This window comes from Lathyrus oleraceus, chromosome 1 (genome assembly GCF_024323335.1).
Source record: "Lathyrus oleraceus cultivar Zhongwan6 chromosome 1, CAAS_Psat_ZW6_1.0, whole genome shotgun sequence".
In the NCBI taxonomy this organism is placed as follows: domain Eukaryota; kingdom Viridiplantae; phylum Streptophyta; class Magnoliopsida; order Fabales; family Fabaceae; genus Lathyrus; species Lathyrus oleraceus.
In genome coordinates, this window is record NC_066579.1 from 399,442,516 (window position 1) to 399,457,838 (window position 15,323).

Below are 15,323 nucleotides of genomic sequence, written 5' to 3' on the forward strand. Positions count from 1 at the left end.
ATGTGAGATAAATCCTAAGAGGTTACTAGGCTAAAATTCAAAAAGACAAAAGAGACTTGAAAGAAACTGTGGGAGTTGAATTTATAAAATATTTTATTCACTTCTACAACTCTATAGCCTCTATTTTCTCTTCTCCTTTCTCTTTTTATTTTTATTTTCTTTTTCAGAAGGAGTATGTATTCACATGTATTTTCTTTACATCCTTCTATTTTTTTAATTCATTTTTTTCTTTTTCTATTTTCTTTTTTTCTTTTTATTTTCTTTTTCTGCCAACTACTGAAATATTACAAACATAACTATTCAACCCCACACAACTACAAGCAAGACTCTTTCAACCCTTTGAATAAGGTGATAACATTGTTTTTTCACTTCTCGGTTTGGAATGAGTTTTAAACAAAAAAAGGATAATAGATTCAAGGGGATTTCAAACAAGGGATGATATTATTCAGGGTTGGCTTTTTGGCTAATGGCTAAAAAAAATAAACAAAACAACAATAAGTTGCATTTTACCATATCAATGTGTATAAGTGAACAAAATGTTTCAACATGAGTCAATTCAAGTTCTAGAGACTAACATACTTGAGTGAAATCACACAAGAAAAAAAAAGAGATGGATTTTTGAATGTTATCCATTAAAAGGCTCAAAATCTCACAATGTTAATTGTTCTACCATAAATGATGTACAATTTAGAGTTTAGTCCTACCTATCATACTAAAAATGCATAACACATTTTTCACATCATACCACAAGACTTTAGTCAAGAGAACTAAGAAAAATACTCAAAATTGTAACTCAAAAACCAAAGGAAAAACATGCAATTTTTTTATTATTTAAGAAAGCAAACAAAAACCAAAACAGAGAAAAACTGAAAACAAAACAATGAAAACAAAATAAATAAATGGTTCATTCCCCCACACTTAAAACATATTATTGTCCTCAATGAAAGAACATAAATATAAAATGAGAGTGAGAGAAAGGAAAGAACACACCAGAGGAGTCAAGGCGGATAAATGATCACATAAGCAACCTTTCCCAAAGAGAGCTCTTCTACAGTCTCTTCTTCCAAAGTCGGGTTCTCATGGAGTAGCTTTGGATATTGTCCATTGACCTTGAAATTTTGATTAGTGAATTCTCCTTGTATTCTAGAATCAAAGAAGAATCTTAGATAAGTAAAAGTGTTGAATGGGCATGTGAAAGTGATCTCCTTTTTCACAATATCAAGAATCAAAGATTACGGGGCTGCCTCACTACTTTTGTTTCATCTTTAAGTGAGATCCTATGTATACATATGGATGGGCTAATATCACGAGTGTTAGTCAAGGTCCATCTAGTTTCCTTCTTATGTTTCTGCTTAAGTTGATGCTTTGATGAATAATATGAATCCTCAGGAAGTAGTTTAAGCTCTAAAGAAGGTGGTTGTTCAATGGATGGTTGTTTGGGGCAGTCAGGATGTCAAAAGCTTCAGCTACATAAACAACTTCATTTACATTGTCACCCTGCAAGGCAACATCAATCTTAGCACAAACAACACAAAGGTTAGTGTTAGTACAACAATCACATGAGTAAATATCATCAAAACTAGAAAAAGTTGGAAAATCAGCTAAAAACAAATAAGAATAAGCTTCATCAACAACTTTAGAAAGCAACTCTATTTAAAAAACAGAATGCTCTTCCTCGTCAATCTTCTTATTTTTCAATAGTCTTTATGGGAAAGGGATTGGTGATACATACTTTTTTTCAGCCTCAACAACAATAGAATGTTCAAGTTTATTTTCAGGTCTTAAACTAATAATTTTTTTATTTTTTTCTGGGAATGGTTCTGTAACTTTTTTGGATCTCAAGGAAATTGCACTCACATAAGGGCCTTTTGGATTAACTACTGTTTGGGTACGTAGTTGGTTTGATCCTTGAGCTTGTTGCATGACATTCATTGAAGTGGCAAATTATCCAATTTGTGTTTGCAAAGTCTGAATACTATAATTTATTCACTGCTGAAATTAGAGACTATTTACAACCATTTCCTTGATAAGATCCTCAAGTGAAGGTCTGAAAGGTGTAAAGGTGGTTACTTGGGGAGGGTACTGTGGTGGTGGTGGTGGCAGGGGTAACATCAATTGTTTCACTAAAGAGGTAAGTTCATCAACTCTAGTTTCTAGAGCTTTGTTGGAAGAAGAAACCTGAATCTCATTCACACATTTTGCTTGGACCATAAAATTATCCCTTGTTGTGAATTGTTGGGAGTTAAGTGAGATGTTCTCAATCAAAGATTTGGCAGCAACTGTAGTCTTATCAACAAGTGCTCCACCACTAGCAGCGTCTAAAATGTTTCTTTCTATTAGTAGCAATCCCTTATAAAAGTATTGTATTAGCAATTGTTCAGAAATCTGGTGGTAAGGACAACTCGACACTAACTACTTGAATCTCTCCCAATATTCGATCAATGATTCCATGTCAACCTGTCTAATACCATATATTTATTTTCTGATTGAAGAAGCTTTTGAAGAAGATAAAAATCTTTCTAAGAATATTTTCTTCATATTATTTCAATTTGTAATAGAATTTGGCTCAAGATAATATAACCAATCTTTTGCAGCACCGTGTAGTGAGAATGAAAATGCTCTAAGATTGACATGGTCTTCAGTAATTCCTTGAGGCCTCAATGGTGTAGAACACATAACCTGAAATTCTTTTAGATGCATATGCGGATCCTCACCTGCAAGACCATTAAACCTTGACAACAAGGGTATTAAACCATATTTCAATTTGAAAGGTACATCAGCAACATGATATTCAATACACAAAGCATTATAATTAACATCAGGGGCAACAAGTTCTCTCAGAGTTCTTTGGTCAGCCATGTTAAACTCAATAGAAAAGAAGAAGAAAAAAATATCAACAAACAATGAGAAAACAAATAACTAATTGAGCAATGCAACAACAAAGAGGAAAATACCGACAATATCCCTATTAAGCAAAAACAATTGAAATATGAAAAAAAACGATTAAAATAAAAGAAAAAAAATACAAAAATATAAATATTAATCTAATAAAGACAATTAAGAATTTTGAGATTTTTTTTCGGAATTTTCTAAAACTACCAAAACAGGAAAAAAATCATAAAAAATAGGAAAATACCGACAATGTCCCTAAATAGAGGCTTTCGATCCTTGATTTTTTCCTAATGAATCGACAAAGAATCAGAATAATCTGAGACGATTTTCTTAAAAAACAAATTTTTTTAATGCTAAAACATGAAAAGGCAAAAACGCAAGAACGTTGGGGCAAGAACACTGAAACATAACACCTTTGACTATAATAATTGTTAAAATCTACAAGAGTCCCCGACAACGGCGCCAATTTGATCCGCTGTCGCGCACGTGTCAAAAACGAGTAATTAAGAACGGTAGTCTAGAAAAGCGACACTCGAGTATCGTATCGCAAAGACTCTTGATAAATTAACCAAATAAGAAAACAAAATAGAGGTTTTTGATTCGATTAAGAATAATTGATTATAAAATATGATTATAAAAAGTGATTATAAAAAGTGATTATGAAATAAGCTGATCTACTGGTTTGATTTCCTAACTTATCATTGGTTAATATAATTTTCATGCCCTAAGCGGATTCTAACCCCTTTTCGATTACAGTAACAATAACAAGCACATTGATACTAATATATGATATGTGTTCCTAGTTTCTGAATTAAGTAAACAAATTCCGAATAAAGCAAACCGGTTAAACACACGCGAATTAAGTAAACTCGATTATGGAACATATATCAATACAAATTAATCAACACATATTCTATAGAACTTGAATAAAGCATACAAGACATAGAACAAAATATTGAAGGGGAAAAGACATTTGATTGAAAATTAGGAAACCTCAAAGTATCGGCGGAAACCGATTGCAGCAGATCAACCTTGTGAACTTTAATTCTCCATGAAATCTTCTAAGCAATATTGTATCATCAAAAGTCAGAATAGGATTCATGTAACAGTGAGAGACCTAATATGATAAAAGGGAAATTCGGACCCTTATGGGATCCGACCCGAAAATTACAAAAACCGACCCAAACTAACTATTTTAATTAAGTCTGAAACTTCAACGAATTATTCAACCATTCTTTATTCCGAATCTGCTTTTAACTTCAACATAAAACTTGTAGTTCTTTCTCTTAGCTTTCCAACGCATTTTAGGACGCGTTAATCCAACTCCTATATCTCAAGTTATGATCTACATAAGAAAAAGGTATCAAATAACTCTTTATTCTGAAAATAAAGTACGAAAATAAAATAAAGGCAAAAATAAACTTAAATATAAAAACACACTAAAATAGTAAAAATAATAGAAAAAATTATAGAGTTGCATAAGTATAATAGTAGAAAAATGTGCATCAAAATGCATTGATCACAGATCTTTATCGGATGCTGCACTACTGAAAAAATTAAATAGACATTTCTCTTGTGAATATATGAATATTCATACATTTTAAAAGAAAAGAAAATTGAAGGAAAATGGAAGGAGGGGAAGAAGTTATGTGAAAAGTTATGGGAGAAACACTCTATATTTATATATCAACACACACATGCATCCGTCATTGTCTAAGATGCACACACACATGACTACATGCGCCAATGCATGTGGTGCCTTCATATGTATGCGTCATTGCATGTGACGCCTTCACATGCATGGTTGCATGCATACGCCAATGAGTCAGATGTCTCCTTTGATTGCCAATTAGATGCGTCAATTCAACTGATGCATAAGTAATGAAAAGTGATTATTTTAATAATTAATTTAAAAAATAAATTATTTTAAAATTTAAATTAAAAAAGATGGTTATTTAAAAAAAAATTACATTATGCAACTAGTACAACAACGAGAATATATGAGATAGCTAGACTATATTGTTAATCATTATGATATATATATATATATATATATATATATATATATATATATATATATATATATATATATATATATATATATATATATATATATATATATATATATATATATATATATATATATATATATATATATATATATATATATTATATATATATATATATATATATATATATATATATATTACATTAATTTATTATATTGATATTTATTTTTTAATGTTATTTATTAATTAAATATAACTATTTATTTTATCATTTTTATTTATTTTAACAATAATTAATATTCTTATTTTATAATATTATTTTTTAATATAGTATATGTCGTATATTGCATCACACATTTTAAAATTCAAAAAATTTATTCAAATCAAATCACATAAAATTGGAATCAAATTGAATTTTTAAATAATTATTCAAAATCGAATTGAATCACAAATAAATTTATTTTTAGATTATATATATTTTTTTCTCAAAACATATTCAAGTCAAATTGCGAACATCTTATCACTTATGAAGTACCTAAAATAAACACCACTAATCCAACCAATTTTTTTTATAGAATAATCCAACCAAACTTTTTATAGAATAACCCAACCAATTTTTATTTAAATAAATTTTTTTTTTAATAGGCCTCCAAGTCAAATTTTGCTGTTGATTATTATATAATGTGAATATATGTAACAATGTTTTATCCATCTACTCATCCCATAGTAATCCTTTCAAGTTTTTTAATTAATTAATTTATTTATTTTATAAATCATAATTAAATAGGTAAATGTCCATTGTACAATTAACTGATTTATTATTAAATTTTTATGATGAAATATAATACATTATTTTCTTTCCCTTGACATATTACTTTTTTCTTATAGAAAAATATATTATCAAATTTTATTTTATAATGATATATTAAAAGGTTAACAAGATTATTATTATTAATTTTAATTAAGTTATTATAATTAAATTAAGTAAATTCTCCAATACCTTTGAATTTAATTAAAAACCGGTACTCTCAATGAATCAAATATTATAATTCAATACCACATAATTTTTTATTTTATTTAAAATTAAATTAAAATTTAAAAAAATTACACTAATATGGATACTCAACTTAAATTCATATGTACCAAAGAATTTACAATTAAATTATTACATTTTAATTTTTTTTGAACAATATGATTTGTGCTGGTCCAAACTAATTTAGTAGTATTTATAAGATTTCATAATTTTTTAAATTTTAGAATGAATAAATTAGATTAAAAATAAGCATAAATTAAAATTATACATATTTTTTAACCAAAAATTAAACAAATAAGAGAAGATTATGAAAACAATGTAATACAGGTGGACCCAAATTCATTGTTTCACGCCACAATATGCTATTATGCTGTCATACAGAACAGCAAAAACCTCGTAAAAAAGAATCTCCAACGGCTCTCCTCTCCTCATCGGTGGATCCAGTTATATGACCGTTTCTGGGTCCCACTTTTTTCCTTTCAAACAACATTATAAACCTTCGCAAGCCACACCACATTTCATAACACACGACACAACGCAAACAACACTACTAATCCTCAAAGGTTTGTCTGTCATAAATTTTGTTTGTGTTTTTTTTCTATTGTTTTTGTTTGTTTTCACTTTTAAGTTTCTGGGTTTGTCACAAGTTTTATTTTTTGGTCTTATTTTGTTGTTTTTGCTGTGTTTTCAGTGAGTAGAAAAACATGACTGCTGAAACTATGGCTCAAGAAGAAACCACCCAGAAAGTTGAGGTTGTTGTTGAAGAAGGTAATGTTCTTGATGTTGAAGCAAAGGAAACATTGGATGAATCAAAACCCGCAAAGGCAGTTGAGAAATGCTCTTCTTATAAAGAAGAAAGCAACTTTCTTTCAGATCTTAAAGAGTTTGAGAAAAAGGCTTTGGTTGAGTTCAAGTCTAAGGTTGAGGAAGCGATTTTAGGGAACACTCTTTTTGAGAAAAAAGAAGAAGAAGAGACTAAAAAGGTTGAAGCTTTACCAGAAGGTGGTGAAGAAGGTGAGAAAGTTGTGAAGGAAGAAGAGAATGTTGAGGGGGAGAATGAGAAAGGGGTTGAAGTGGAGGAGGAGAAAGATTTATCTTTGTGGGGTGTGTCACTTTTGCCAAGCAAAGGAGATGAAGGAATTGATGTGGTTTTGTTGAAGTTTTTGAGGGCTAGAGATTTTAAGGTGAATGAGGCTTTTGAGATGTTGAAGAGGACACTCAAATGGAGGAAAGAGATGAAGATTGATTCTATTTTGGATGAAGATTTTGGTTCTGATTTGGAGTCTGCTGCTTACATGAATGGTGTTGATCGTGAAGGACATTCTGTGTGTTACAACATCTATGGAGTTTTTGCAGGTGAAGAGATTTATCAGAAGAGCTTTGGGAGTGAAGAGAAGAGAAGAGAGTTTTTGAGATGGAGGTGTTATGTTACTGAGAAGTGGATTCAGAAGCTGGATTTGAAACCAGGCGGTGTTTCTTCTTTGCTTCAAATCAATGACCTTAAGAATTGTCCCGGTCCTTCCAAGAAAGAGATAAGAATTGCTACAAATCAAATTGTTTCAATTTTGCAGGACAATTACCCTGAAATGGTGGCCAAAAATGTAAGTTTTTTTGCACATCATTGTTTAATTTCCCTTTTTTCTAAGCATTGTCTATGTTTATAATGACCTCACCGATGTATGTGTTTATGTCAATGTTTCGTGTCTGGTGTCTGATGTCTGTGTTTATGTGAATGTCTCTTGTCTGATGTGTCTGTGTTTATGTGAATGTCTCTTGGCTGATGTCTTTGTCTATGTCAATGTCTGGTGTTTGATGTCTGTGTTTATGTCAATGTCTTGATGTCTGTGTTTATGTCAATGTCTTGGTGTCTGATGATCCGTATTTATGTCATTATCGTGTTTGAGTAGTGTCGGTATGCTTAGTATTTGATATATGTTCCCAAAGCTTAAGGTGCTTATGTTGTTGTGTTTGCTTCATTGTAGATTTTCATCAATGTTCCATTCTGGTATTATGCACTCAATGCACTTTTATCTCCATTCTTAACTCAAAGAACGAAGAGCAAATTCGTGGTGGCGCGTCCCGCCAAGGTCACCGAAACATTGATCAAGTAAGTCTTCAAAATCCATTAACCTTAACTTCAATAATGGCTACTTCAACCCCAACATGTTAATAACCTTATTTACTTTCTGCATCACAAAAAGGTACATTCCAATCGAGGAGATCCCAGTTAACTACGGCGGTTTCAAGAGGGAAAATGATTCCGAATTCTTCGGCCAAGATGCAACTGTTTCTGAACTGATTCTCAAGGCTGGATCGACCGCAACTATAGAGATACCTGCATTGGAAGCTGGAAACACCCTGTGCTGGGACATAGCTGTTTTGGGTTGGGAGGTAAGTTACAAAGAGGAATTTGTTCCCAATGATGAAGGCTCTTACACAGTCATTGTTTCGAAAGTGAAGAAGATAGGTTCACAAGAAGGAGCTATTAGGAACACATTCAAGAACAATGAGGCAGGAAAGGTTATTCTCACAGTTAACAACTCGTCGAACAAGAAGAAGAGGGTTATGTACCGTTACCAGATCAACAAGAACTCGCCATGAGAACTCAATTATTAAGTTCTTTTAGGTTTGTTCCATTGTTCTTTTGGTTTCATTTAGGTTTTGAAAGTAGGTGGTGGAATGTGTCAAGAGTTTTGGAGACTGGAGGAAAAGAAGAGATTCTTTGATTTGATATTACATATTTTTTAAACTTGTTGAAATTCATTTAGAGTTCATTCATTTTGTGTCAACGATATATACCTATCTATCTCATCTTATTTTGATGTGAATAATTTTTTTCTTCATTTCATGAAAGACTTGATAAAATGAAAGTTTGCTTGAGACAATATTATTGAGTATTCTCCATAAATTTTATTATTATTTTTTTAAAATTTTAATCATTGGAAATTGATAGATAGTCTAATGTAATAATCAACCCATAATATTTTTGTATATAACTACATCAACATTCATGTCAAATTCAAAAAAATTGAATTAAATCTAGAAAAGTTTCATGAAAAAAATAAACTTTAAAATCTTTAATAATTTTTTTTAACAACTACACCTACAGATTACTAGTAGAGTTTTAAAAGTGTACACAACAGATTACTAAAACAATCCATAGCAAGAGTGTTAAATCATAGCCATCTTGTTTAACAAAGCAATCCATACTCTTGTTAAAAGATAAGCTTTAAAATTTTAAATATAAATCTTTAACAATTACACCTACAGATTACTAATGAAGCAATACTGTTTTGCTTTTAAAACTTCCAGCATAGCCACGACAATTTGTTTAACAAACAATCCGTACCATTCATCATTCTCGAAAGAGAAAACGTTATTGCTTCTCTATGACAAAACTACATCTATTGTCTTCTTCATCTTCATCTAAGAAAACAAATTTGGGATATACCACACTTTCTATTTCCACCTTCTATTCCATATAGTTAATCAAGTGTTATAGATTCATCATATTTCATTTTGAACGAGTTCCAAAACTTATCAAGTAAAAATAAACAATCATTGTAGTGTTATATTTTGTCGGACTCTAACAAAGGGTATCGAAAAAGGGCTTGAACCCAAAGAACAAGGCTAATACCTGGTCGCCCACGGGTTAGCACATGCTAGCCCAAGAGTGGTTGTCTACGGGCTAACACTTGTTAGTCTAAAGAAGGAGGTGAGTCCCTCAAGGCTAGTATCTGGTAGCCCATAGGCTAACGTATTAGTTCAAAAATGGTCGCCACGGGATAACATCTACTAGCCTAGCGAGAGGAAATGACTCCATATTGGACTTAAGTTAAGATATCTAATCCAAAGATCCAATCAAAGGGGAAACAATTTCCTCCATGATTTTAGGAAGATTAATTTTTTCTTTGTCACAGAGTTAGGGCATAACCTCCCACCAACTCTAAACCCTAGGTCCAAAAGGCCTCTATGAATATCTCTCCCCCAAAGGGAGAAGGAACAATTCATTACACCCTAAGCATAACGCTTAGCCAAATCTTAATTCATACAGATCATTACACCCTCTAAAGCCATCACACTTAACTCACATCTATCACCCCCTCAGAAGCTTATATTTAACCACTCTATTCATCTTCAGAGTCTCTCACCTCAGGTGAGCACGACTCCTAAAATCATATAGGCTTCTCACCGCCGTGGGCAAGTCTAAACACTTACGATTATTATAAACCTACTAAGGCATCTTAGTCTCCTTGTCCTTGTTTCTCCGTCACTTTCAGACAACAATAACGAATCTTAGAGTCGATCCATGAAACAAGCTCTTTTAAGCCGCAATAAGATCAAATTCATTAATGGAAATATCATCGCACTGAGTGAAGATGATCCTTTATTTGACACCTAAGAACGTTGCAATAACATCGTTCTTGCATGGCTTTCTGCATCATTATCCCCCGACATTTCCCAAAGAAAAATCTACATGGACAATGCAACACAACTTTGGACAGACCTTTCCAATCGTTTCTCAAAAGGTGATCACTTTCGCCTCTCTGATTTACTGAAACAAATCCATTCAATTCAATAAGGTGACAAAACTGCGATTGCCTACTTCAATGAATTAAAAACTCTACGGGAAGATTTGAAAGCTCTGCTACCTCTTCCCAGTTGCACTTGTGGCGCAAGTGTCACAGTTAAAAAGAAAAGATACATGAAATATGTTATATGCTTCTCGAAAGGTTTGAATGAGAATTTCACAGTGAAATGCAATATCCTCATGGTTGAGCCTCTTCCCGTTGTCACAAAGGTTTTCTCCCCAGTCTTGCAACAAGAAAGACAATTGGGCTCCACCATCATCATTGAACCTGCCAAGATCCTCTTTACCAAACCAACAATCAACAAGCCAATGGAAAATTCCAACAAAAAACAAGGTAAAGGTCGTGGTAGACCCAACTTTCAAGGCCGAGGCGTCTCTAATTTCAAGGTATGTTCCTTATGTGGCAAGACAGGTCACACACTTGATGCATGCTATTTCAAACATGAATTTCCACCAAGATTCAGATTCAAGGACAAAGTTAGCTCCTCCAACAATGTGGAAATTTCTGCTGAAGATCAGGACCAACATATACAAACCAATGATCAAGACACCAAGGTTGAAATCACACTTGACATGTACAATAAGCTTGCAGCCGTGCTGAGCAAAAGTGAAGAATCGAGAAAATCTGACTCACACATCAATCATACATATTCCTCAGGTTTGCACTATCTTAATATTTATAATACTAGAAGTTCTTTAGGTAAGGACTGGATCATTGACACATGTGCAACATATCACATTTACCATTCATTCCATCTTTTTTACCCTCATCACTCTATTAAACCTATTGTCATAAAATTGCTTAATGGTCCCACATTATCTCTACCAAATCTGGAACTGTCAAATTGAATGAAAATTTAACATTGTATAATGTTCTTTTTGTTCCTAAATTCAATTGTAACCTGATTTTTACATGTCAATTGTCCTCTCATAACATATGAAATGTTATATTTGATCATTGCTCTTCCACTATTCAGGAACAACCTTCACTGAGGATGATTAGACTTGCTAGAGTTTAGAATAACTTGTATATACTTAGACAAGATTATTGTGTTTCTATTCCTCAAAACATTTATGTAACTTTCAAATCTTGTAATTATAATGTCTCTCATAAGTTTAGCCTTTGGCACCATAGACTTGGACATCCTTCTCACAATTTTATCAATATATACAAAGCAAATATTTCCTGATATTTCTGATCATTCTAATGCTATCTATGATTGTTGCCATTATGAAAAACAAACAAAACTATATTTTCCATTAAGCACAATTAAAACTGTCTCTTCTTTTAAACTAAATCACATAGACGTTTGGGGTCCATCCACACCTTCATCTGTCCATGGCCATTCTTATTTCTTGACAATTGTAGATGACTACACCAGGCACACATGAGCCTTCCTAATGAAAAACAAATCAGAGACTAGGCTCTGATTATGCAATTCATTAGCTTGGCTCTCACACATTTTGGCTAGAATGTCAAACAAGTTAGAACTGGCAATGGCAAAGAATTCTTGATGGATAATTATTTCAAAGAGAAAGGCATCATTCACCAAAGGACTTGCATCGAGACTCCTTGAAAAAATATTGTTGCAAAAAGGAAACATGGACACATTCTCAATGTTATAAGGGATCTCATGTTCCAATGCAACTTACCAAAGACTTTTTGGAACTTTGCCATCAACCATGCAATTTTCCTCATCAACAGACTACCATATCCTGTCATCAGCTCCAACTCTCCTTTAGAGTTTCTCCATGGTTCACCTCCCACTTATGACAACATCAAAGTATTTGGATGTCTCTTTTTTTCCCCAACCATTCTCCAAGGCCGCGAAAAGCTTGATCCTCGTGCCATAAAAGGTGTTTTACTTGGTTACAAACAAGGCATAAAGGCTACATTGTTATGCATATCCACACCAAAGAAATATTTTTATCTAGGAATATCTCATTTTATGACGACTTATTTCCTCTCACTTCACACAATGACACTACTTCTGTCACCCCTACCAAAATCCATGATTATGAGCTCCCTTTCCTTGGCACACCTCATTACTCAATTGAGCCACTCACAAATCCACTGGCTACTCAACCTCAGGTCATAAATTCTGATATATGATAAATCCCTACAAACACTACCCATCAAGCTATCACTCCTACACCTCATCAACCCATGACACCTATCTAACTTTTTTCTCAACCTACCAATGATCATCCTTTGTCAAATGTCAAAAATTCCACTCCCCTAATCACTTCAAAAATCTCAAATAGAGTCATACACAGACCCAAGAGATTCGAAGATTTTGTTTTTAACAACCTCATCTCTTCTACTTATACAAAACACATTCATACACCTTATCCCATTCAACCTTATCTCAATAACTCCCACTTGCCCCTACCTCAAATCACTACATCCTCCTCTCCATTACATCTCAAAGTGAACCAACTACGTTCAAAAAAGCCTCCCAACATGAATGCTGGAACCAAGCTATGCTCACTGAATTACAAGCCTTGTGGGCTAACAACACTTGGATCATGACTCATTTACCTCCAAGCAAGAGAGCAATAGGATGCAAATGGGTGTACAAAATAAAACGATATGATGATGGCTCTATAGAGAGATACAAATCCTGATTGGATGCAAAGGGGTACACACAAACGGAAGGAATTGATTACATAGACACTTTCTATCAAGTTTCACAAATGATTATTGTCGGAATTCTCTTAGCAATTGCTGCTTCAAAACATTGACACCTCATTCAACTTTATGTGATTAATGTGTTCCTCCATGGTGACCTTGAGGTGGAGGTATACATGAAACCACCTCCAGGCCTCACTTCACCTATCCCTGATCATGTTTGCAAGTTGCATAAATTATTGTATGGCTTGAGACTAGGCAGTATACAAAGGTTTTCAAAGTTATCTACCTTCCTTGATTTCTTACTGTACAAGCAATCTAGTTCAAACCATTCTCTCTTCACTAAAATCAATGATCCCAATCACACTATTTTACTTATCTATGTTGATGACTTGATTCTCTCTAGAAATGACTTGGAAGAAAAACAAAAGTTGAAATATGAACTTGAAGTTACATTCAAGATCAAAAACCTTATAGATCTTCAATTTTTCTTAGGCATTAAGGTGATTCGATACTCACTTAGAATTTCCATTTGTCAAAGAAAATATGCTCTAGAACTCCTTCACGACACCAATCTCCTCAGGGGAAAACCCGCTCTTACACCTATGATAAAATCTCATAAATATTCAACTTCTGATGAATCCTCTTCCACTGATCCTACTACCTACAAGAAACTCATTGGAAGTTTAGTTTATTTATACACCACTCGACCATATCTTAGTTTTTCTGTGCAGCAACTCAATCAGTTCATGTCATCACCAACAATCATTCACCTGCAAGCTTCTTATCAAGTGCTTCGGTACATCAAACAATCTCCATCTCAAGGATTGTTCTTCTCCTCCACTCCCAACCTTCACCTCGAGGCTTTCAGTAATTCAGAATGGGCCTCATGCATTGATAGTAGGTGTTCTGCATATTTCTAGGAACTCCATTATCTCTTGGAAATCCAAAAAGAAAAACAGGATTTCTCGCTCTTCATCTAAAGTTGAATACATAGCACTCACATCTGTTATTTATGAACACCAATGGTTGACATATCTGTTAAATGATTTCAATGTTCCATTCACTACTCATGTTCTTTTATATTGTGACAACCAATCAGCTCGTCATATCGTTGTCAATGCCATATTTTATGAAAGGACAAAACTGATTCTCATGTCATGAGAGAAAAACTCATTGTTAAGCTATTTCAATGATTGTGAATTCCTAACTCTGCACAACTTCCAGACATTCTCACTAAGCCCCTCGATCCTCAATCTTTTTCCTTGATTCTATCCAAACTGAACACGTCAAACTACTACGCTCCCACTTAAGGGAGCTCCCACTTAAGGGAGGGTATTAAATATCATTTTGTTAAAGTTACTTTTTTTTGTTTTGTTATGATAGTTAGATTATTCTCCCACTTTTTAAGAATATTAGTTATTTTCAATTACTTGACATGCAAGTAACTAACCCTTGTATATATTTCATGAATGAGTAACATGAGAACTAAGTCTCAATATTTTTCCATTCATTAGATATTTCATATTTTATTATATATGTTTGCCAATTCTGAGTAATACAGCCAAATTTTGATAGATTCAAAGAATATCCAATTGCATAAATGTGGATTTGAATTTGGGAACACTTTCACTTATTCATTTTTAGTTTTTATTTTTATTTTTATAGAATTACTTTTATACTGATTGATGTATATGCAGCATATATTTGTTTTTAAGCCAATAGGCTTCGACATTGATTATTTATGTTGATTTATTGCTTTTTGTTTGTAAAAAAGAATGATAAAAATTACTTTTTTAATTGACAAAACATTAATACTCCGTCTCTTAAAATACATGTTACTATAACAATAGCTTTTGTTAGTACATTAAGGATCTGTCTGATTTTCAAAATAATAAATATTGAATATAACAATACTAAAATAAAATGGGTAATGCTAACTTGTGTTCCAAGGGCACAAGTTAAGAGATGAATATAGAAACAAATTTTTGAAAAATATATATTGAATTTATTAAAAACTTATCATTAATAATTTTATTTCTTTTTCCAAAATAAATTTTTTATTTGTGGGTTTCTTAACATGTGCCTTTGGGGCACAAGTTAGCATTACCCAAATAAAATAATACAAGATAATTTTGTGTATTTGGTCTATTTGATGATCGATAA

At 32.5% G+C, this 15,323-nt stretch overlaps 1 protein-coding gene across 1 annotated transcript; it reads left to right on the forward strand.

Moving 5' to 3' along the window:
• The first annotated feature begins 6,323 nt into the window (after window positions 1-6,323).
• On the forward strand, window positions 6,324-8,712 carry LOC127074870 (patellin-4). The gene is made up of 4 exons (XM_051016280.1): window positions 6,324-6,497; window positions 6,626-7,535; window positions 7,917-8,041; window positions 8,136-8,712. Exons 2-4 carry the CDS (start codon window positions 6,639-6,641, stop codon window positions 8,533-8,535), a joined length of 1,422 nt encoding a protein of 473 aa, XP_050872237.1. The 5' UTR covers window positions 6,324-6,497; window positions 6,626-6,638; the 3' UTR covers window positions 8,536-8,712.
• Window positions 8,713-15,323: the final 6,611 nt, after the last annotated feature.